We start from the raw sequence: 24,672 nt of genomic DNA on the forward strand, positions 1-24,672 counted from the left end.
AAGAAAGGGCACACACTCTAGAAAAGTGGCATGTTTTACCACAGCAAACTTCCCTTTTTTATCCTAGATCTGATGCAAAGTCCTTCCCCCATCTGGGTTCACATTCTTTGTGACACTTCTAAACATGTAGACCGCCCCCCCCCCTCCGATGTGGCACCACTGCTGCCCCCACCCTATAGGACAACCAGACCCTGAGATTTTATGATTCTTTGTTATCTAACTTCAGAAAACCTCTGCTAACTCAGCAGGGAAAGGAAGGAAACTTTTGGGGATGTGGGGTGGGGTTTGGAGTGGGGAGGATAAGCCTATAGGGCTTGAATACTGTAGTCTGTTCTTATCTGAGAGGAGCATCCTCTACTAGTTACCTGTTAACTCAGCAGGAAATGGTGGAGATGAGGGTGGGGGGACTAGGATAATGTATCCTGCCTCCTGAGGAGGACACATTATTCTTTTCAATGAGAAAGCAACAAATGTAGTAAAGGTTTATATTTGGATTAAAAAAATAACTTTATAAGTAGAGGATGAGGAAGGCAAGGCTAGATGATAAATTGTATTAAAATAATCTAGGGATTTTAGCAGCTAACTAGCTCTGTATGAATCAACAGTATGATATAGCATAAAATTTTATTTAAGGTCAAGTAAAGGGTGACATAGCAAGGACTTCAGGTTAAAAATGGCATAAAAGTGTATAGAAGATTCCAGTTCTCCATTTAACACTTGAGCAAATATGTGAACCTGGAAAAGAACAATGATCAAAAAAACTGAAGAAAAGCAGAAGAAAGCTTGCCTATACAATCTAGTACAGCACATACAGATGACCAGAAACCTGCTAAGTGCTGGATGAGGCCTTCCCCTAGTGAAGCCAGCTTGAGCTCTGGTAAATGAACCTGATCTGGTAAATGAACCTGGCAAACGGGCACTAGGAGTCTGGTAGCATCAGGGAAGGCAGCAGGTACTCCAGTAAATCAGCCTGAAGCCTGTGGGCTCTAGTGATATTTTGCTTATGCCAATTCTTATAAATGGGCAGATACTCCAAACTGAGAAATTTCATGGGTGGAAGCAGGGTGGGATTTAGAAATAATCATGAACTTGAGTAATTAGGGGATGAAGCCACCCCAGTGGGATCATTGTCCCAGCCTGTTGGAACAGAAGCAGGGTACAGAGCCAGTTCCCATACTTAGGAGGAAAAGGCTCAACTGTGCACTTTTAGGAATACTGGCAGGACAAAATTAGTACCTAAGCACACATTGGATCCTTTCCTGGAGGATTGAGAATAGGATAATTGCCAATATAAGATTGGAGCCTGTCAGAACCACAGTACAATGAGAAGCAACTCCTAATTGGAGATTGCACAAGAGTAAAGCAGAGATGGGCTGAGGTAATCATTCAGCAGTACACCTCCAGAAACCTGACAGGGAAGGACCAAAACAAGTCACTCTATATTATTCATTTTTTTTTCTGGAGGGGCAATGAGGGTTAAGTGACTTGCCCAGGGTCACACAGCTAGTAACTGTCAAGTGTCTGAGGCTGGATTTGAACTCAGGTCCTCCTGAATCCACGGCCAGTGCTTTATCCACTGCATCACCTAGCTGCCCTCACTCTATATTATTAATAATGATAATAGTTAATCTTTCTGTAGCCCTTACTAGGTGCTAGGTAGTATGTTAAGCACTTTACAATTATCTCATTTGATCCTCACAACTCCAGGAAGCAGGTGCTATTGTTATTCCTATTTTACAGATGAGGAAACTGAGGCAAACAGAAGTTAAGTGACTTGTCTAGGGTCAACACATTTAGTAAGAGTCTAAGGTCAGAATTGAACTCAGACTTTTTAGACTCCAAGCCTGGAATTCTATCCACTGTGCTACGTAACTGGTAGTAATGGCATTTACAAAAAACGGGGAAAGGATCAACCAGAATTCATCCAAGAGTGAAGGAAAGGGTGGCCCTGTGCTTGTTGATTTCTCTGGCAAAAAGTCTTAATCCAGGATGCACATACACATACACATACACATACATATATATGCAGAGCCTCTGGAGAAAGTGACTTAGGCATATGTAGTATAAAACTTCCTGGAAGAAATTATTCAAGATATTAAAAAATAGAATTGAAATAAGAACTTGGAAGACAAATGTGGAAAAAAATTAATAGCTTTGAACAAAAGGTAAAACAAAGTAGAGAACTTCTAAAAAATTCAACGGAGAAAACAGAACTCATGATTTTGGGAGACAATAAGACTGATCAGAAGAAAGTCAAAAGATTAAAAAAAATGAATATATGTTATCTATTATATAAAAAAACAACTGACCTAGAAATCAGGTCGGAGAGATTTTTTTAAGACAACAGATTTCCCCAAACAATGACCAAACATAATAGCTGAAGAAATCATAAAACACATACTGCCCAGATGAATTAGAATAAGAAGGCAAAGTCAAAATATAAAGAATTCTATAATAACTTCCTGAAAGAATACTCCAAATGAATCTACCCGGGAATATTATAGACAAAATCCAGAACTTCAAAGTCAAAGTAAAAATACTTCAAGCAGCAAGGAAGAAAGAATTCAAGTACCAAGGAACCATAGTCAGGAATCACAACACACATCACTAATGCAACTACAAGAAAGAAGAAAATCTATTGTAAAAGAAAGTTATCTCAAAAATGAAAGATGAAGACTAATACATAAGATAACTTAACCTGAAAAATTGAGTATAATCCTATGGGGTGAAAATGGATCTTGAATAGAATAGAAATATTTCTAACATTTCTGATTGGAAAGAAAACAACTTAGAAATACTAACTACAGACTTCAACAGAAACATGTAAAGGTAAATGCATCAGAACAATTGGAAGAGGCTAAATGAAAATGAAGTGATTATATTCTAATGCACGGAGAAGTGTCCCTTAAGAATTTCACTGTCTTCTAGAGTCATACAGAATTAAGAAAGATAAATACAGATTTAGGTATTGCCTGTAAGAGAAGAAAGAAAAAAAAGGAAGAAAAAAAGGAATACACTAGGAGCAAAATGAAGAAAGGGGAAAAACTTGCTATTTTTCATGCAGTACCCCCTCTACTAAAAGATTTAGAGTAGCTCAGATGAAGCTGGCAGCATGGTATTGACATGTCCAGTTTCTTGTGATCCAATTCATAAATAAGAATCATGCCTAAAACAGGAAGTGCTACTTTTTTCTTAACCTGGAGAAATCTCATGAGTTTTGAGACATGAGCAGGTATGGAAATCAGCTTACACACTCTATATAAAAAATAAAATAATGAATGAAGTGGGCATTGTGCTAGGCAGGGCAATTGGCATTAGAGTGGTACTTTTTTTGGCTACAACTGTTTCCTCAATTTACCACATCGAGTACAATAGCCTGAAGCTGAGACTAGAGGTATATTTGGATGGACCTGTCATTGCTGAACTTGCCATATGGAAGAGCTGATATCAGATGGTGATTTTCCCTGTTTATTCCTCCTCTTCTTGACTAGGAGAGCATATATTAAATCTAAAGTTTACTTGTTCCTTAAAGTTCATTTATATTTCTGCTCCATTGGTATTGAAAGCTAGCACAAGAAAAAAGTGTCATTCACCACAGAAACTTTTGATTTGTATGTGTTTCATTAGACAGAATTGGGTATGAAAGCGGGGCAATGACCATTATGTTTTATAAAGGGAGAGAATGAGACAATGAAAATAGATTTTATTGGACATAGCTGGTATCTTCTGAGTTAGGAACTCACTAACTTTAAAAAATGAAAGAAAATTCCATTATTTCTACCGCATAACCTTCCCAAATGGGGTAAAAAATGTGAAGTCAGTTTTCTCCTTAAGTAAAGGGCGAGATCAGCAGTAGTTTCTATATTGTAGGAGTTTAGGAAGCCTGCTGCTGTTTGGTCAAGGTGATTTCTCTACAAGTCATTAGAGAGAGATCAGGACCAACGGAAATAGAAGGACAAAAGACCAGTGATGCCCATGTTCCAGCGGTGGGACTCAGAAAGAAAGACAAGGATTAGAAATCATAATCTTTTCTTCTTTCCTAACAGAATCTTTTCATATTACACAGTCAACTCATAGAGACACAGTTCTACCTATAACTGGGGATAAAATAGAAACTTTTGATTATATAAAACTGAAAAGTTCTTTCACAAATAAAATAAATGCCGTTTAAAATGTAAGGGAAACAGTAAGGGGGGGGCAGGGACAAAAAAACCTTTGCAGCCAGCTTCTTTGATAAAAGTCTGATATCTAAAATAAATAAGGACTGAATTCAAATGTATAAGAATGGCATACATGCTACTATAGATAAATGATCAAAGGACTGGAACAGGCAGTTCTCAAAAGAAGAAATATAAGCTATTAATAACCACATGGAAAATGCTCCAAACCATTAATAATAAGAAAAATGAAAATTAAAATAACTCTAAGCTTCTGTCTCCTACCTATCAGATTGGAAAAGATGACAAAAAAGGAAAGTCATCACCATTGAAAAATCTATGGAAGAATAGGTACAGTGATGTCCAATTGCCAGACTTGGGAATAGATGTAATCACTCTCAAAGAAAATTTGAAATTATATTTAAAAATTCACTAAATTGAGAATACCTTTTGACAGAGGTATACTATTACTAGGTATTATTAGGTATGAAGAGATCAAAAAGAAGGAAAAGAAGCTTGTGTTATGGACAGTCTCAACCCCTTCCACCAAGCAAGTGAGGCTAGTTTTTTCTTTCCTTCCTTCCTTTCTTCCTTTCTTCCTTTCTTCCTTCCTTTCTTCCTTTCTTCCTTTCTTCCTTTCTTCCTTTCTTCCTTCCTTTCTTCCTTTCTTCCTTTCTTCCTTTCTTTCTTTCTTTTTCTTTTTTTTGCAGGGCAATGAAGGTTGAGTGACTTGCCCAGGATCACACAGCTAGTGTCAAGTATCTGAGGCCGGATTTGTTTTGTATTTTTTTTTTTTTTAGTGAGGCAATTGGGGTTAAATGACTTGCCCAGGGTCACACAGCTAGTAAGTGTTAAGTGTCTGTGAGATTTAAAATTGGATATTAGATCATAAATCTCCCCTACTTAACCTTTCCCTTAATTTATCTCCCAAACTAGTAAATGGAAGCAGGTTTTGGTTTTCTAGATAGACCTTTTTATTTATAGTTATGATAGTCACAAGGTGATGTTGGTTAGAAGGATAGGAAAGTAGAAACACAATACAAATCGTCTTAAGTCTAAGCTTAGTCTATATTCCTTATAACAACTCACCAAACCGACAAGGCCACCAACCGACAAGGCCACCTTTGGAGAGAGAGTCCGTGCCGCGCCGTCAGGAGTCCCGCCAAGCAGGCAAAAAAGGCCTCTCTCCTGTTCTCCACCCCGGAAGTCAAAAAACCCGGCAGGCAGTCTGACATGCGCAGCAGGCGCACTGTACCTGGCAGGCAGTCTGACATGCGCAGCAGGCGCACTGTACCTGGCAGGCAGTCTGACATGCGCAGCAGGCGGACTGTACCCGGCAGGCAGTCTGACATGCGCAGCAGGCGGACTGTTCATCTCCTCCCCAAAAGGGTGGTCCTTGAAAAACTGGCGTCTTTCAGTTATCCTAACCGACTGTTAAAAACTTTCATATTTTACCACATTTCCCCCCTTTGCTTCCTCAAGAAACGGAATGTTTCCTTGATGGAACAGTAAAAAGAATATAATAACTTTTGCTGACTAATAATATGCGAACAACAATACAGAAAAGGAAGAGAGGAAAGTTTTGTCCAGAGGGGCGATTTTTTTTTTTCCTCATGAACCGACGCTTTGACATTAGTCTTGCAAAGGGAGAGCCTCTGCAGAGAGTACATGTTACAGATAGTATATAACAGAAAGGAGATAGTAAAAGCTAATAAAGCAAAACAGTTCATATAAAGTCTCTGAGTTCTCTTGTCTTCTTGAAGTGGTAAGATGTCATCAGGAGGAAACTGGATTCTGGTCTGGAAAACTGGATTCTGGACTCTGGTCTGGAAAGCTGGATTATCTTCTTTAACTGTTTGAATTGCTGTATTTTTAAAACCTTAGCATAGCATTGTCAATGATCAAATTAATAAATTCCATTACATTCCCTCCTTTATATGGTTAGACTTGTAATAGAGGGTTGAGGTAGTTATGCAATGTGTAACACTTTTTACCACCATGTGTCTGGATCAAAGCCAAATTTAGTATGTGTTCATGACACCTGAAAATGTTATGGAAAGGTTATCATACCATATCTCATGGTTCTGAGACAGCCAGTGATTGTGCTAGGCCACAGGTGAATTCAACTGAGTGAGATAAAAAGATAAATAAGTTCAGTTAAATTAGGTTAAATTAGGAGGGAGAGAGGATGAATACTGGACTGTGCCTAGTAATTGTGCTCTACATAGTCACCATCATAAGCAAACCATGGACTTACGTATACCTGTCTCTCCTTTTGTTGCACATATATTCTCTCCAGGGCCTGCGTCAGAGTTCACAGCAAGTTAGTCTCTGAAATGATAAGTTTCCATATTTCTGAAATCTCATTAATTTCACCAAAGACAATATGATGGTAAAAATGTGTGCTATGCTGCATAACTGAGAATATATTAGTGATATATACAATAATTCCAAACCATACCCAGAGTATAATGACATATAAATAATAAACGAATGTAAATAGCTGATTATATTAGACATTGTTACATAATCTTCTTTTAGACATTATTACATAATCTTCTTTTAGCAAGTAGACCACAACAAAACTCATTAGAACTCATGGTTCTCTCAAAAAGAAAGAGTAAATAAAAAAAAAGAAGAATTCTGGTAGCTTCTGAGGCCCGATAGCCTCACCCACAGCATATACTTAAAATGTCTTTGAATAATCACTTAGTTTACAAAATTTAGTTTTAAAGAAAAGCAAAAGAAACAAAAGTAAAAAAAAAACCAAAGCAAAACCAAAAATAAAAAATAAAAAGCAAAAGATTCGCTAAGCACCCTTTTGTGCTCCTAAAGAACTTAAAGGTGCAGTCAATTCCAGGTCTTTTCAGTGCCTTTCAAAAGTCAAAACAAAAACAAAAAAAACCCAAAAATTAATAAAAAAAAATAGTTGAGGTAGGCCAGAAAACTAGGCCATGTACTTCAGTGCTTTTGCCTGTAGAAGGAAATGCTTGTTAAATTATAAGGTATTTAAGCTGCTAGAGTTTGGGGTATGCCACATTGTTTTAACTGGTTCCCCAATTCTCTGCATGCCAAAGTGGCAGGGGTTTCTGAATTGTCATTGATCTTTCTAATGCTGTCATAATGTTCTTTATGGTAGAAAATGTGGAGTTCTCTAGCATTAGTTTTGTCTGTGCCACTGATTTTCAATAAAGGCTGATTTAATTGATGAACCACAACATTCAGCTGATGCTGCTTAGCAAATGCTACAATTGTATCATTTCCTCCCCACTTTCCAAATTTCTTTAATTCATCAACATATTCTTCAAAAGGGGAGTCATTTACTATAAAAGACTCAAACTCTTGTCTATGGTTAATCATATAAGAAGCAGCTTCTTGTCTGTGTCTGAGATGATTTCTACAGTGACCTTCTAGCTGGTCTGCTAAAGCCCTAAAAAGGCAATTTCCGTCTCCTGATACTTTACGAAGACTGAGTCCCAAAGCATTTAACTGATCAGTGGGATTCTTAAATGGGAACTTCCTGTTTCCTCTGAACTTTCTTTGCTCTTTAACAGTTGCTATCGTTAGGGTTTTTACCTCTTTAGCGTCTACCTCAGGTCTATCTGAAATCTCTTCACCTATGAATGGTGCAGGCTTTATATGAGAGCAATGAATCCATGAGTCTTTTTCACCAATTTTAATGGCAGTAGGAGTTGTCAATAATACCTGAAAAGGTCCTTCCCAGGCAGGTTGAGTTCCACTGGTTCTCTGAAAATTCTTTACATATATTTTATCTCCTGGGTTGAAGTTATGCAATGAAAAGTCTAATGGTCCTGCCTGGACCACAGCTCCTGCCTCATGGAGTTCACGTAGCCTGGTCTGTAATTCCTGTATATAGGAAGCAACAGAAGTATCACCTCCCACCAGTGATGTATAAACTGGGGAAAAAGTTTTAGCTTGGATAGGAGGGTGACCAAAAAGCATTTCATAAGGAGATATATGAAGTTCTCCTCTTGGTCTACTTCGTAGATAGAATAATGCCAATGGTAGAACATCAGGCCATTTCAAATGGGTTTCAGTACATAATTTGCCAATCATACTCTTAAGCTCTTTATTCATACGTTCGACTTGGCCTGAACTTTGTGGATGGTAGGGCGTGTGGAATTTTGGAGTCACTCCCAAGAAAGAGTAGATTTGGGATAAAATCGAATCAGTGAAATGTGTGCCTTTGTCAGAATCGATGCGGGCTGGTGGGCCAAAACGAGGTACTATCTCTTTAAGAAGAATTTTGGCAACAAAGGCAGCTGTGGCTCGGGGGCTGGGAAAGGCCTCCACCCACCGAGTGAGCTGATCAACTATAACAAGGCAAAATTTATAATGTCCTGCTTTTGGCATAGTAATATAATCAATTTGTAAGTGCTCAAAAGGTGTATATGCTAGAGGACGCCCTCCATAAGCTTTGACCTTAAAAGCATACTGATTATAAGACTGACATGTGGAGCAGCCCGAGCAGATTCGAGATGCTGTATTAGTCACACCTGGTGCTATCCAGGTTCTCTTAATAGAGTCTACAATGCCTTGTGTACCAAAATGGCCTTTTCTGTGAACAGAGAGGCATACCTGGTGGTAGAATTTCCGGGGAAGAAATGGCTTACCTTCCGGAGACACCCAGATGCCATTGATCTGTTTCGCCTTAAATTTCTTTTTCCACTTTTCTACTTCAGAATCGTCATAGGTTAGGTTGGAAGGAATATCCTCAGAAGGTGAAAGGTTAAATACATGTTCAGGAGCTTCTAATGCAGCAAGCTTGGCTGCAGAATCGGCTCGTGCATTTCCCTTTGAAACAGGATCACTATTCCCTGTGTGGGCAGGGCAATGTACAACGGCTAGGGAAGAAGGCAGTTTTAGGGCATCTAAGAGGTCCTTGATAAGGTCCCCATTGGCAATAGCCTTGCCCGAGGATGTTAGAAAGCCTCGTTGACGCCAAATCATACCAATAAAGTGGCATATGCCAAAGCCATATTTCGAGTCAGTAAAAATGGTGGCACTCTTATCTTTAGCTATATTACAGGCCTGTGTAAGAGCCACAAGTTCAGCAGCCTGTGCACTAAAATGGGAAGGCAGAGAAGCTGCCCAGAGGGTGTCATAATCAGAAACTACAGCAGCTCCAGTAAAACGGGTTCCCTCTCTCATAAATGAGGAACCATCTGTATAGAGGACAAGATCAGGATTTTCTAAAGGTGTATCAAAAAGATCATCACGGGGTTTTTCAGCCATATCAACTAAAGAAGCACAGTCATGCAACGGTTCCCCCGAGAATGGTAAGTTAGGGAGTAGTGTTGCTGGATTAAGAACTGTGCAGCGTTTTAAAGTGATATTCTCATTACCTAACAGGGTTATTTCATACTTAGCCAGCCTTTGATCTGAAAAGGCTTGTGTCCTGTGACGTAGTAAGAGAGCCTCCACTTCGTGAGGGCATTGCACAGTTAGAGGGTTACCTAGGACCAAATCAGAGGCTTTTTCTACCAAAAGCGCTGTGGCCGCCACTGCTCTAAGGCAAGGTGGCGCTCCAGCCGCTACAGGGTCCAGCTGAATTGAATAGTAGGCTATAGGACGTTGGTTAGGCCCCAGTGACTGAGTCAGGACTCCAGAAGCCACCCCCCTTTGTTCATGCACAAAGAGAGTGAAAGGCTTACTATAATCTGGCAGTCCTAGGGCAGGTGCTGATAACAAGGCCCGTTTTAATTCTTTTATGGCTGAGAGATGCTGGGGATCCAACTGTAAACTGTCTGGAACAGAACTTTTTGTAAGAGCTATGAGGGGTTTAGTAATTTCACCAAAAGAGGGTATCCATTGTCTACAGTACCCAGCTGCTCCCAGAATGGCTCTCAACTGCCTCTTAGTAGTGGGGGCAGAGAGTTGTTGAATGGCCTGGACTCTCTTAGAAGAGACAGAGCGAGTTCCAGCAGCCAAAATAAATCCTAAATATTCTACCTGGGGCAAACACCATTGTACCTTTGTCTTGGAAACCTTGTGTCCTCTCTTGTGCAGCTCCAGCAGTAAGTGACGGCTATCTTCCTGACAAATTTCAGCATTAGGAGAGGCCAAAAGTAAGTCATCAACATATTGTACTAGTGTGGAGGCTTTAAAGGTAATAGAGGCCAGATCCTGCTGTAAAATTTGGGAAAATAATGTGGGACTGTCTACAAATCCCTGTGGGAGTCTAGTCCAGGTCCACTGTCTATTTTTCCAGGTAAAAGCAAATAAATATTGGAAGTCCTCATGTACTGGTATGGAGAAAAAGGCAGAGCAAAGGTCTACCACTGTGAAACATGTAGATTCATAGGGAATCGAGGAAATTATCGTAGCCGGGTTTGGAACTATGGAATGTCTAGGAATAACATAATTATTAATCGCTCTAAGATCTTGCACAAAACGATAAACAGGTTTACCATCTGGCCCAGGCTTGGGTTTTTTTAACTGGCAAAATGGGAGTATTGCATGGAGAGTGATGACATGGAATAATAATACCCTGGCTTTTCAAAGCCTCAATTATAGGGGTGATCCCTTCTATTGCTTCCCTAGACAATGGATACTGTGGAATGGAGGGGGGTGGTCCCCCCTTAACTTTAAAGGTAACAGGCATGGCAGACTTAAGGAGCCCCACCTCATTAGGGGATGAGGCCCATAAAGACTCAGGAATGTCAGAGGGGATTTTGGATACCTCCCCTGCTGTTCCTTGAGCTTCTGTAAGTAAAATTGGTAATAAATGAACAGTATCCTCTGGCAATTGTAAGGAGACAGCCCCATCTGGAGCACAAGATATGGTTGCTCTAAGCTTGCAAAGGAGATCACGACCTAATAAATTTACAGGGGCATCAGGCATGAGTAAAAATGAATGTTCCACTGTTAAGGGCCCCATAGATACCATGCGAGGATTCAATTTTGCCACTCTCTGGCTCTTTCCTGAGACTCCCACTACATTCAAAAATCCTACAGGTCTACACCCAGCATCTGGTTTGCTTACTAATACTGATTTAGAGGCTCCTGTGTCTAGCAGACAATCATAATAAGTCTCCCCCACTTTTAAGGTGACATGTGGTTCATTACTCTGGGGAGGTGAATGGACTGGCACAAGTGCATTCAAAAAATCCGGATCTGGGAATATATGGCTTTCATTATCTATGTTCCATTCCTCCCCAAGACACCATCATTCCTGTGTCCTCTTCTGAGGGGGGTCTTGGTTACCATTATTCTGGTACTGCCTTTCTGTATTCCTCCAAAAAGATCTATTTCTATTTTGATTTCGCCTGTAATTAGAATTAGAATTTCTTCTCCAAGTCCTACATTCTCTCAATTCATGCCCCTCCTTACGACAGTAACAACACACCTTAGTGTCCTTGCTCCGGTATCCACATGGCTGACTAGTAATCGCTGGTGCCAGAATGCTCTGTTTAGGGTGATCTGGATCTTCCTCACGTGAGTCAAAGACATAATTTGCAAGTTCCTTAATTCTATCTACTGAGAGATTTCTCCAGTCTGGACATTGTTTCAGAAAGTATCTGCGTATTTCTGGCAGTGAATTATAAACAAATGTGTTGAGAATGATACAGGAATCTCTTAAATCTACTGGATCCAATCTGGTGTACTGTCTAGCGGCCTCACAAAGTCTATCATAAAATCTGTTTGGTCTTTCATTAGCCTCCTGAGGTAGGCTTAAAAATTTCTGCCAGTTTTCCGGTTTTCTAGAGCAAGATTCCATTCCCTTCAGAAGTGTTTCTCTAGCATCTTTTAATCTTTGGAAATCCCTATCATCATTATAATTCCACTCTGGATCCTTTAGAGGCCATTCCACATCGGCCTTACCTTTCGCAACAAGGGCATTTCCTGCTGAGATAATATCTGTAATCTCAGTTGGGGACAGTAAAGTTTCCAAAAGGCAAGTAACATCAGCCCAACTGGGTTGATATGCATTAAATATAGTCCTTAACTGTGAAATTACAGTGTTTGGATTTTTCTCAAAACTAGGGATGATTGATTTCCATGCGCTCAAGTCACTTGGTCTAAAGGGGCTATATTTTCTGACTTGAATTGGCACTCCCTTCTTACTATGTTCTATAGCTTCCTGCAGAGGGAGTAGTTTCTGCTGATCTGATTCTGAACTTGGATCATCTCTAGTAGAAACAGCCATTTTGAGGTCTCTCTCCATATGTGAGAATTTCATTTCGAGGTCTCTCTCCATATGTGAGAATTTCCCCCATATCATAACAATGATAATAACAAAAACAATGATAATAACAAAAACAAAAAAAAACCAAAAAAAAATAAAATCCTTAGTCGTATGAACTATGGATGTGGTATTAAAAGGTATTTCAATTGCAGGCATAAAATTTCTACTTATATTAAACGTATTTTCCCAAAGATTCTCACGTATACTATTATACAAAAAACTTTTTGCTGCCTGAATGAGGAAAAAACCAATAATGTTATGAAGGACCATTGAGTAAACTATTCCTCTAAGTCGGGATGTTATGCTGTCCCAATACATTCCGATGAGAAAAATCAAAGGGATAGTAGAATATTCGAGCATCTTGCCCTTTAAACTGGGCTGGCTTTTCTGTTTAAAGCAAGACTCTTAGAGGCTTAAAGTCTTTAAGGGAGATTAGACAAAGGGAAAGTCCGTGGGGGGGGGGGGGTAATTTGGAAAATCCACCGAATTGGCCGGTTTATGGCCAAACTAGGGAGGGTGGGAGGGTCCTTAAGGTCCCTTCGTGGTCGCCAAACTGTGAGATTTAAAATTGGATATTAGATCATAAATCTCCCCTACTTAACCTTTCCCTTAATTTATCTCCCAAACTAGTAAATGGAAGCAGGTTTTGGTTTTCTAGATAGACCTTTTTATTTATAGTTATGATAGTCACAAGGTGATGTTGGTTAGAAGGATAGGAAAGTAGAAACACAATACAAATCGTCTTAAGTCTAAGCTTAGTCTATATTCCTTATAACAACTCACCAAACCGACAAGGCCACCAACCGACAAGGCCACCTTTGGAGAGAGAGTCCGTGCCGCGCCGTCAGGAGTCCCGCCAAGCAGGCAAAAAAGGCCTCTCTCCTGTTCTCCACCCCGGAAGTCAAAAAACCCGGCAGGCAGTCTGACATGCGCAGCAGGCGCACTGTACCTGGCAGGCAGTCTGACATGCGCAGCAGGCGCACTGTACCTGGCAGGCAGTCTGACATGCGCAGCAGGCGGACTGTACCCGGCAGGCAGTCTGACATGCGCAGCAGGCGGACTGTTCATCTCCTCCCCAAAAGGGTGGTCCTTGAAAAACTGGCGTCTTTCAGTTATCCTAACCGACTGTTAAAAACTTTCATATTTTACCACATGTCTGAGGCCGGATTTGAACTCAGGTTCTCCTGAATCCAGGGCTGGCGCTTTATCCACTGTGCCACCTAGCTGCCACCCTAGTTTTTTCTTAAGAGGCATTGAGACCATCCTTGAAACTTGGGTGATTTAGGGACTAAAGTTTCAAACCATTGACATCTCTCTCTTTTTTTTTTTAGACAAAACTCTTTATTTTACATATCTCTTAACAGTCTTTCCACAAGCAGCAGCCTAGGGGCCTCCACCCACGGGTTTCATCTCAGCCTCCGGGCCTCGTGTTCTGACTCGAGCAGGGTGAGCACGTTCACGTTGCAGATGATGGAGCGGCTCATGTCGTCCATGAACTCCACACGCACCTGGGTGCACTGGCTCTGAGAACCGGTTTGGCCCAGAACCTTGGTTCCCCGAGCCAGCTTGATGGGCTGTACGCGGCCGGTGTCAATGATGGCGGCGGCAACAGAGGAAGGAGAGAGACAAGAGAGACGTCTCTTTTCAATGCCAGAATACAAAACAGACTCAAGGAGATCCAGGCACTCTTAAATGCTATGTCGCTACATCATTTAAGGCAATTAGGACAAGGGAACTCCACTTATTGAATTAACTTGAGCTGTCCTCATGCCTATCTTCATTGAACATCCTTCTCCTTCTATTGCTAATTAAACCTCCTGTTAACAGTTGAAGTTAAAGTCACATTTTGTTTCAATATCAAACTTTAACTACCAGGGACTGGACTGAAATTGACCCAGATCAAAACAAACTCCATCCTCTATTCACCACCCCCTGCCACTGAAAAAATCCAGTTGTTTTTTATTGCTTGTAGGAGCAAATACAAAATGTTCTGTTCTGCATCCAAAGCCCTTCATAACATAGCCCTCTTTTACCATTCCAGGCTTTTTATACTTTACTCACCAACATGTACTTTCTGATTAAGTGACACCAGCCTCTTGGCTGTCCCACAAAGAAACTACTCCATTTCTCATCTCTGGGCATTTCTCTGGATGTCTCCTCTGCCTGGAAATGCTTTCCTTTTTCTGATCTGACTACTGACCTCCCTGCCTTCCTTTAAGTCTCAACTAAAATTCCACTTTCTGCAGGAACTTTCCCAACTTCTTTTTATTCTAGTGTCTTTGTTCTGTTAATTATTTCTCATTTATCCATATATCTATATCTATATCTATCTCCATCTCCATCTCCATATCTATGTCTATGTCTATATCCATATCCAGATCCAGATCTATATCATCTATCTTGCTTTGTATATGTTTGTTTGCATATTGTCTCCCTCCTTAAATTATAAGCTGCTTGAGGGCACAGAATATCTTTTGCTTCTTTATATATTCCCATTATTTAGTATTGGACCTGGCAAGTAGTAGAGGCTTAATAAATTTTTATTTACTAATTGTTTGAAATACAAATATTTTATAGCAGAAATTTCATTCTAGCAATGAATTGGGAACAGAGTAAGTGTCTATCAACTGGAAGATGAATGAACTAATTTTAATATATAAATATGTCACAATGGCTATCCTATGAAGCATGTTTGGGGATAAGCTTGAATTCTTGTCATTTTTTGTGATGATTTTGGTTGGGATACTTCCACTTAGGGACACATTGATGATAAGTGTTTAACAACCATCACTGAAAAAAAAACACCTATACATTTTTAAGTTTAAGAATACATCTTGGGGCAGCTAGGTGGCGTAGTGGATAAAGCACCAGCCCTGGATTCAGGAGTACCTGAGTTCAAATCAGGCCTCAGACATTTGACACTTACTAGCTGTGTGACCCTGGGCAAGTCACTTACCCCCCCATTGCCCCGCAAAAAAAAAAAATTAAAAAAAAAAAGAATACATCTTTATACATACCTTATACATTTTAAAGTTTAATATGCACTATAATAATTCTCTTCTTTTTTCATTAATTTCTTAAATCTAGACAATTAACAAAGGAATATTTCCTGATTTTTAGCATTTACTGATTTCATAAGCATAAATGCTCACTCTACATGTTAAACAACTCTGGCACAAGCTGACTGCAGTGTGTATACCTCCACTTCCACTGGAAAGCTGAGCTTCTACTCAAGAATCTACTGCTTACTCATGTTTAGTACTGAAAGCCTTAGCACTTTTCATGATGCATACAATCCTGGTTGGTCCTTTGCTGCCCCTTCTTTGCACTGCCTGATGTCTATGAAGAGTCAGAAGGCTTTGTCAGTTGCATCACAGAGGTTTGGATACTGAAACAGGAATTACTGACCACTTATGGACTTTAAAAGGAGTGACTTTGCTCACTAGTTTTGTCTTCCTTTGTTTCCAGGGGGATATACATATGCGTGTATGCATGTATGTATGTATTTATATACATATGTAGATATGTATGTGTGTGTTTATATATGCATTTATACATGTATATAATCCTCTCTCTCTCTTTCAGTGAGAAGTGATAGAAGAGTGCTCTCCCTCCTGTCCAGAAGAAATGAACACTGGCACTACATGGCAGCTAAATTAGGTGCTCAGGCATCAAGCTTGAAGCTGGGCCTTTGGTTAACTCATCTACGTTCAGTTTCTTTCCTAAGCATTGTTGACTGAATGATGACATTGAGAATGATATTTCCAACCTTGGCAGTACCAAGTGCCTCAGAAGATGTAGGCTCCATTTCAGAAGGTGCCTCCTATAGCTAATACAGTTATTCTTAAAGTAGTGGAATGGAAAAAGGAGCCCAACCCTTAGCTTTGCATGCCAGAAGATAGAGACCATAACAGAGAAGAGAAGAGCCAAAGTGATCATAAATTTCCTCTTCAGGAGTCCTGCCAAATTCTTTATGTTCTAGCTTTCAAATTTCAAATTCCCAGGAGAATGCATTGTTGTTGCTGTTTGTCCTTTGTTCTTGAAGAGGACCATGACAAAAAGGAGGGGTGGGCAGCTAGGTGGCGCAGTGGATAAAGTACTAGCCCTGGATTCAGGAGGACCTGATTTCAAATCCAGCCTCAGACACTTGACACTTACTAGCTGTGTGACCCTGGGCAAGTCACTTAACCCTCAGAGCCCCACAAAAAAAAAAAAGATTTTGGGAGGTGCTATCATGACTTGCAATGAATTGGATTTAAGTGAGGCAGGGCTATGCAAAATCACCAGCCTTACTATCTCCTCCAGAGTCATCTGGGTCCACTGGCAAGATATACATCAGGGTGACTGGAGATGACTCCAGATATTTGAGGCAATTGGGGTTAAGTGACTTGCCCAGGGTCACACAGCTAGTAAGGATTTGAACTCATGTCCTCCTTACTCCCAGGCTAGTGTTCTATCCATTGTGCCACCTAGCTTCACCAGGAGATTATGAGAGTTTATGATGCTTAAGTCTTTTTCTTTGTACTAGTCTTTTTTTTCTAAAGCATTTCTTTTGTCTACACTAAATAGTTGCATAAATTGACAATTAGGAGAACAATTTATACAATGACTCCTACATTGTAAAGGAAACCTCTTTGAAAGATTTAAGAACTTGATCAATGCAATGACCAATCATAACTCCAGAAGAATGATGATGAATCAATTTTGCTATCTCTTGATAGAAAGTTGATGGGTAAGAGGTGTAGAATAAGTTATACATTTTCAGACCAGGTATTACATTAATTTATTTTGCTTGAAGATATTTATTATAATAGAAGTATTTGTTTTACCTTTTGATGGAAAATAATTATAGGGGAAGAGTATAGGGGACAGTAATAGTGAAGCTCCCTTCCCCCCCAAAGCAATTGTCATATGTTTAAAAATGAAAAGTTAAAAGATAGAAGATACAAAGGGATTAGAAGTAATGCAAGGTAATATTGGATCTACAGTATTAACCTGAAAAAAAAACAAGTTGTTTACAGAGGAGAGGAGAGGACAGGAGAGGGGAGGGGAGGAGAAAAGAGGAAAGAAAAGGAGACAAGAGGAGAAAAGAGGAAAGGAGAGGAGAGGAAAGGAGAGGAGAGAAAGAGACACAGGGACAGAGAGAGACAGAGACAGACAGAGAGAATGCTATTATAAGGGACCCTTTGAATGGAGACTAAGATTGAAGCGTTAATGTGCTGAGAATCTGTTCACTTTCTGTTTTGCCTAGAGAACCCCACTGAGAAGAAATGTGGAAGCAACAGAATGTAACTAAGATTAGAGAAAGGTCTGTAAAAGTTGAATTTCCTCTTCCCCCACCTGCTGAAGTTAGCAAGCTTTTTCTACATAGTATCTCTATTTTTTTGAGTTCTTAACTTCTGACTGTGGAAAAATCACTGTGAAGAAAGTTTTAAAGTAAACTGGACCCAAGGTTTTGCTTCTATCCCTCAAGCTTGCTGATAAACCATTGGCAGTGTAGCTAGAATACTGGGAGCTGGTGAGCTGTGGTACGTTCCTCATTCTTTTCTCCCCCAAAGCTGGCTCAGTGGAGAGATGATCCCATAAGGAGTAGTACTGCCTGGTGAGAGGAGAGATGGGTGGTTTAGCAAGAGTGGTTGTGCTCTATATTCCAAAAGGGTGTAGGGCAGAGGAGAATATAAATGTTGTTTTCACTTTCCATCTTAAACCTTTGAACCCTTCCAGACAGTGCCACCAGTTGTTTACAGAAAGAAACTTTTTTAAACTATAAAGAATAAATATGTAGACCTGGAAAATGATTTTTTACTATGTGTCATGTTTTCTAAAAAATGAGTTGAAATCAAAGAAGACAACCATAACAAAAAGAATCCTTACAGTCCAAAGGGAGAAAGAGAAAACTATTATATTTTATTTTTTATTGTTTTTGAAAACTGTTATATTTTAAAGCACAATAGACAATAAAACAACATAATTATTAAACCCTATGCTACATTTATAAAAAGAGAGCTAATTAACCAAATTACAAAAATACTTTTAGATAATAAAATAATAATTATAGGGTACTTTAACTTTCTTTTCACAGAAATGGATAAATCTAACACCAAATAAACTAAAAGAAAAACTAAGTTTGTAAAATTGTTGAAAAAAAAAGATTTTAAAGACATTACATTTTCTGGTGGATGACATTAAATAACATAGATTTTTTTAAAAAGTCAGTAAGTGTGGGGCACCTAGGTGGTGCAATGCATAAAGCACTGGCCCTGGATTCAGGAGGACCTGAGTTCAAATCCAGCCTCAGACACTTGATACTTACTAGCTGTGTGACCCTGGGCAAGTCACTTAACCCTCATAGCCCCGCAAAAAAAAAATCATGAAGTGGTACTTTTATAAAATACATCATAAGAGAGGGTAGAAATATATGCTTAGAAATGTAAAAAAGCCCCTGCAAAATATTAAATATTATCTTTATAGTCCATAACCCAACAAAAACAAATTCATGTAGGAAATATAAGCAAACAATACACACCTAAGTGAATACTAAACAAAGATATCCTTAATAATATGGCCAAAGAGCAAATAATAGAAATGATTAATAACCATGCAAAAGAAAATAATAATAATAATAATAATAGAACATACTGTACTCTAGGGCATATACTTTATCCCCTGTGTCACCCAGCTGCCATTGGGGACCAGGATAGCACTTTTATGTACAAGGGTTGCATGCTACTATGAAAATTGTACATTAGGGAAGTGATTAGTTAGCTAATGGATAGAAAAGCAAGTTAATTATAAATAGACTCCATCAACAACAGTCTGTTTGAAATATAGACAAGTTTCAAAATTTGGTCTGAAAACATTGCTTTGGGAAACACTCATGTTCTTACTTTCTAAACCTTTCTATCTTACCATTATGACTCCTACAATCTAAATATTATAATTCTCTTGTGTCACATCTTTTCTTCCCCTAAATCACCATTTTGCTTCAGAAAATTGTTGCTGTACTCTAAATGATTACCATGTCACATATAGATATTTATAACTACTTCCACTTGCATATGCATATAGAACTTGTTTTTCATTCCTATGTCCTTTATAAGAACACTTTCTATGATGCAGCATACTAATTTTCTTATTTTCTTGGTCTCCAAAAGAGTGAATTAGACTGTTTATTGCCCTTGTGTTCTCTGGGATTTTGATGTTTAAGATATTTAGCACATTATAGAGGTAATGAACTAAACAATGCCCTGGTGGCCTATAAGAGTGAATCTACCTTCCTAAGTAACTAAATTAGTATCAGAGAATAACCTGAATAATAGAAACAAACAACTCCATAAAGGACTGTATTTGAAAAACAGATTTTTTTAAACATTAGTGTTACCACTTATTTATTTATTTTGCTATTCATCACAGATTTAAAAATAAATTATAGTATAAAAATAAATTACAATTTACTTTTTCCTGATTTCTAGGTTCTATTGTCCTTAAAATACTAGGGATCAAAATTTTCAGAAAAACCCTGTGATATAGGTTTACTAGGTTGGGCGATGCTTATGTTGTGCAAAGACTATATAGTAAGTGTACATACTAGGTCTACCCATCTATGCTTGATGAACATCAATCTTGACAGATCATTGGTTTACCTCAGAGTTCCCAAAGTTATATTAAAGTATCTGCTACTCCTGCATACCACAGTCACAGCCCTATTACTCCAAAGAAATACTCACTGACAGGTCAATCAATGAATATTTGTAAAGTTCCTACTATGTACCAGGTATTGGGCTGTGAGCTGGTGATGCAAAGAAGGGCAAAAGCAAGCTCCTGTCTTAGAGAAGCTCACAGTCTTAGAGGGAAAGTATATAAATAATGATGTACAAACAAATTATTTACTAAATAAGAATTAGTTTAGAAAGTAAATCCTAAATAAGAAATAATCAACAGAGGGATGTTACTGGAATAGAGATTGGGAAAGGCCTCCTGTAGAAAGTAGGATTTAGGGTGGAATTTGAAGGAAGACAGGAGGTAGAGATGATGAAGGAGAGCATTCCAGGTGTGGGGGACAGCCAGTAAAAATACAGAGTAAAAAGAGAGAGTATCTTGCTAGAGAAACATTAAGGAGTACAGTGTCTCTGAATCAATGAGTACATGATGGTGTATAACATGTAAGAAAACTGGAAAGGTGCAGATGGGGCCATGTTATGAAGAGCTTTGAATGCCAAACAGCTAATTTTTTTTCTTTTTACTAGACCTTTATTTTTTAAAAATTACATGTAAAGATAGTTTTCAACATTCACTTTTGTAAGATTTTGAGTTCCAAATTTTTCACCCCTCCCTCCACTTCTCCCTCTCCTAAGGTCAGCTAAAAATATGATATAGGTTATACATTATAATCATGTTAGGCATATTTCCACATTAGTCATGTTGTCATGTTGAAAGAGAAGAGTCAGAACAAAAGAAAAAATACGCAAGAAGAAACAACAACAATAACAAAAGTAACAACAAAAATGAAAATAGTGTGTTTCAATCTTCAGACTCCATAGTTCTTTTTTCTGTATGTTGAGAGCATTTTCCATCATGAGTCTTTTTTTGTCTTAGATCATTGTATGGCCGAAAAGAGCTAAGTCTATCATAGTTGATCATCACACATTGTTGTTGATACTATGTACAATGTTGTCTTGGTTCTACTTGTTTCACTCAGAATCAATTCATGTCTTTCCAAGTTTTTTTCTGAAGACTGCCTGCTTATCATTTCTTATAACACAATAATATTCCATTACATTTTAGAGCACAACTTGTTTAGGTATTCCCTAATTGATGGGCATCTCCTCAGTTTCCAATTCTTTGCCACCACAAAAAGAGCAGCTATAAACTCTTTTGTACATATGGGCCCTTTCCCCCTTTTTATGACCTCTTTGCAATATAGATCTAGTGGTGGTATTGCTGGGTCAAAGGATATGCACAGTTTTATAGCCTTTTGGGCATGGTTCTGAATTGCTTTCCAGAATGGTTGGATGAGTTAGTTCACAACTCCACCAAAAGTGCATTAGTTGGGGCAGCTAGATAGCACAGTGGTAAAGCACCGGCCCTGGATTCAGGAGTACCTGAGTTCAAATCCAGCCTCAGACACTTGACACTTACTAGCTGTGTGATCCTGGGCAAGTCACTTAACCCTCATTGCCCTACACAAAACAAAAAAACAAAACAAAACAAAAAAAAAAGTGCATTAGTTGGGGCAGCTAGGTGGCACAGTGGATAAAACACTGGCCCTAGATTAAGGAAGACCTGAGTTCAAATCTAGTCTCAGACACTTGACATGTTACTACCTGTATGACCTTGGGAAAACCACTTAACTCTCATTGCTCCGCAAAAAAAAAAAAAAAAAAAAAAAAAAAAAAGCATTAGAGTTCCAATTTCCCCACATCTCCTTCAACATTGATCATTTTCCTTTTTTTTTCTTTGGTCATATTAACCAGTTGGATAAGTGTGAGGTGGTACCTCAGAATAGCTTTAATTTGCATTTCTCTAATCAGTAGTGATTGAGAACTTCCTTTTTTCAATATGGCTATAGATAGCTTTGATTTCTCCATCTGAAAACTCCCTGTTCATATCCTTTGATTATTTCTCAATTGGGAACTGATTTGTATTCTTATATATTTCATTCAGTTCTCTATACATTTTAGATATGAGGCTTTTATCAGAGACACTGGCTGTGAAAATTGTTTTGCAGCTTTCTGCTTTCCTTCTAATCTTGTTTGCATTGGTTTTGTTTGTGCAAAACCTTTTTAATTTAATGCAATGAAAATGATGCATTTTTCATTTCAGAATGTCTTCTGTCTCATCTTTGCTCATAAATTTTTCCCGTCCCCATAGATCTTACTAGTAAACTATTCCTTCATTTTCTAATTTGCCTATGGGATTATGTACTCATTTTGACTTTACTTTGGTGTACAGTGTAAGATGCTGGTCTATGCCTAGTTTCTGCTGTGTTATTTAAATTTTGGGGGCTGCCAACTGTTTCTAGCTAAATTACTGGGGGGTCAAAATGGGTTTTCTGAAATATTGCTATTTATAAATTAATGGCTATTTATATAATAATGGCTATTGCACCAGTTTAGGCAGTAAGCATTTATTATTAATGTATGTTAATATTAGTAAAAAATTGACTGTGTGGCTTTTAACACAAGCAGAAGAGCTTCCAAGTGCCATTTTGTCTCTACATTACCTATACTGTACTCAGAGGAGAATGCTCACCAACCAGACAGCCTTTTGAGCCTAGAGTGCAAGCCAAGAATGACGCTGGCTTTGTGGTCTGAGTCTTTTTCCTCCTTTCAATACAGGTGGCTGCTTACACACTGTTCAAAGCTAATTGGCTAGCATCATTCAATTCCACTGATTTATGTGAACTGAGAGTGGTTCATATTAAAATGAACTCTATCATGATGACATCAAAGTTTAATGGGAAACTGACCCCATGAGCACAAAATCAAAGTCCAGATAGGTGTGGCTTAATCTCCTCAGTTCTCTCAGTTAATTGACTGAGGTAGTCAAAGTATCTATTCTGCATTTCTATTGTACCACTCTGCACAGGATTAGAAATTGAGTTTAGCCAAAGTCTCCTGGACTGACTTTTCCAAAGTGACTGGTGAGGAAAGGCTAGAACTGAGTAACTGGGTCTCCCCAAAACATCCATTATTAGTAATTATTTTCTTACACTGCCATACTGTTATCCAGTTTTCCCAGAAGATTTTTCAAATAATGAGTTCTTATCCCAGAGGCTAGAGTCTTTGGGTTTATCAAACAGGAGAGTGCTATATTCACTTACTGCTGTGTTTTGTGTGCCTAAACTATTCCACTCCACCAACATTATATTTTTCAGTCAGTACCAAATAGTTTTGATGATTGCTGCTTTATAATATAGTTTTCAATCTGGTACAGATAAGCTATCTTTCTTTGCACGTTTTCCATTAATTCCCTTGATATTCTTGACTTTTTTTTTTTTGCAGGGCAATGAGGGTTAAGTGATTTGCCTAGGGTCACACAGCTAGTAAGTGTCAAGTGTTTGAGGCCAGATTTGAAATCAGATCCTCCTGAATTCAAGGCTAGTGTTTTATGCACTGAGGCACCCAGCTGTAGATGAATTTTGTTATTATTTTTTCTAACTCTATGAAATAATTTTTTGATAGTTTGATTGGTATGGTACTGAATAAGTAAGTTAATTTAGGAAGAATTATCATTTTTATTATATTAGCATGGCTTACCCAAAAGCAATTGATATTTTTCCATTTGTTTAGGTATGATTTTATTTGTGTGAAAATTATTTTGTAATTGTGTTCATATAGTTCCTAGGTTTGCCTTGGCAGGTAGACTCCCAAATATTTTATATTGTCTACAGTTATTTTTTTACAGTTATTTTAAATGGAATTTCTCTTTATATCTCTTGCTACTGGACTTTGTTGGTCATATATAGAAATGTTGATAATTTATGTGGGTTTATTTTATATCCTGCAACTTTACTGAAGTTGTTCATTGTTTTGAGTAGTTTTTTAGTTGATTCTTTAGGATTCTCTAAGTATACCATCATATCATTTTCAAAGAGTAATAGTTTTCAAACAGATGATTTTATATTTGACTGAGTTCCTAATAGCCATTAGAGTTTCTAAAATAAGGAGGTGACATGGTAAAGATGAGAATAATTTACCTGGCTGTGAACTAATCCATCACAATAGTAGTAACATCAACTATCATGTATGATTTTAGTGTTTTTGATCATCCTGAACTATGGAGAAAAGTTGCCATTGTGCCCAGGATTGGGGGAATTTAACCAAAGGAGCCTATCCTTGATGAGTGAATATTCAAAGTATCAGTTTGTGGTCTTGCTCACTGAGCTACCATAATACTACTCTCTCCCTGTTCCCTGTTCTCTCCTTACCTCTCTGACTGTTCATTTTCAAGATCCTTTGATCAGCATCCATTTGCCATCCCCTGAGCATGAAGTTCTATACTGGACCTTCTCACCATCTCTTTACATTTTCTTCTTGGTGATCTCATATTTTCTAATGGGTTTAATTATCATCTATATGCACATAAGCAACATATCTATTTGTTCATCACTAACTTCTTTTCTGAACTCCAGTCTTGCATTCTCAGCTATCTCTTGGACATCTTCAAATACATGTCAAATTGGTACATCAAAAATAAACTCATTTTTCCCACTAAAACTTTCTCTTCTTTAAGCTTCCTCATTTATTTTTAGAGCATCACTATTTCTCCAAATATCTATGTTCCCAACCTCAGATTCTTCTGTCT

General features: G+C 38.4%; 1 protein-coding gene across 1 annotated transcript in view; it reads right to left on the bottom strand.

Moving 5' to 3' along the window:
* Positions 1–13,772: 13,772 nt before the first annotated feature.
* LOC122750740 (40S ribosomal protein S28-like) overlaps positions 13,773–24,672 on the bottom strand; it is a 32,062-nt gene continuing 21,162 nt past the window's right edge. The window contains exon 2 of the mRNA XM_043997549.1: positions 13,773–14,006. Within this exon, the coding sequence (XP_043853484.1) occupies positions 13,773–14,006 (234 nt within the window). The remainder of the gene's footprint in view (positions 14,007–24,672) is intronic.

This window comes from Dromiciops gliroides, chromosome 1 (assembly GCF_019393635.1).
Source record: "Dromiciops gliroides isolate mDroGli1 chromosome 1, mDroGli1.pri, whole genome shotgun sequence".
NCBI classification, from domain to species: Eukaryota; Metazoa; Chordata; class Mammalia; order Microbiotheria; family Microbiotheriidae; genus Dromiciops; species Dromiciops gliroides.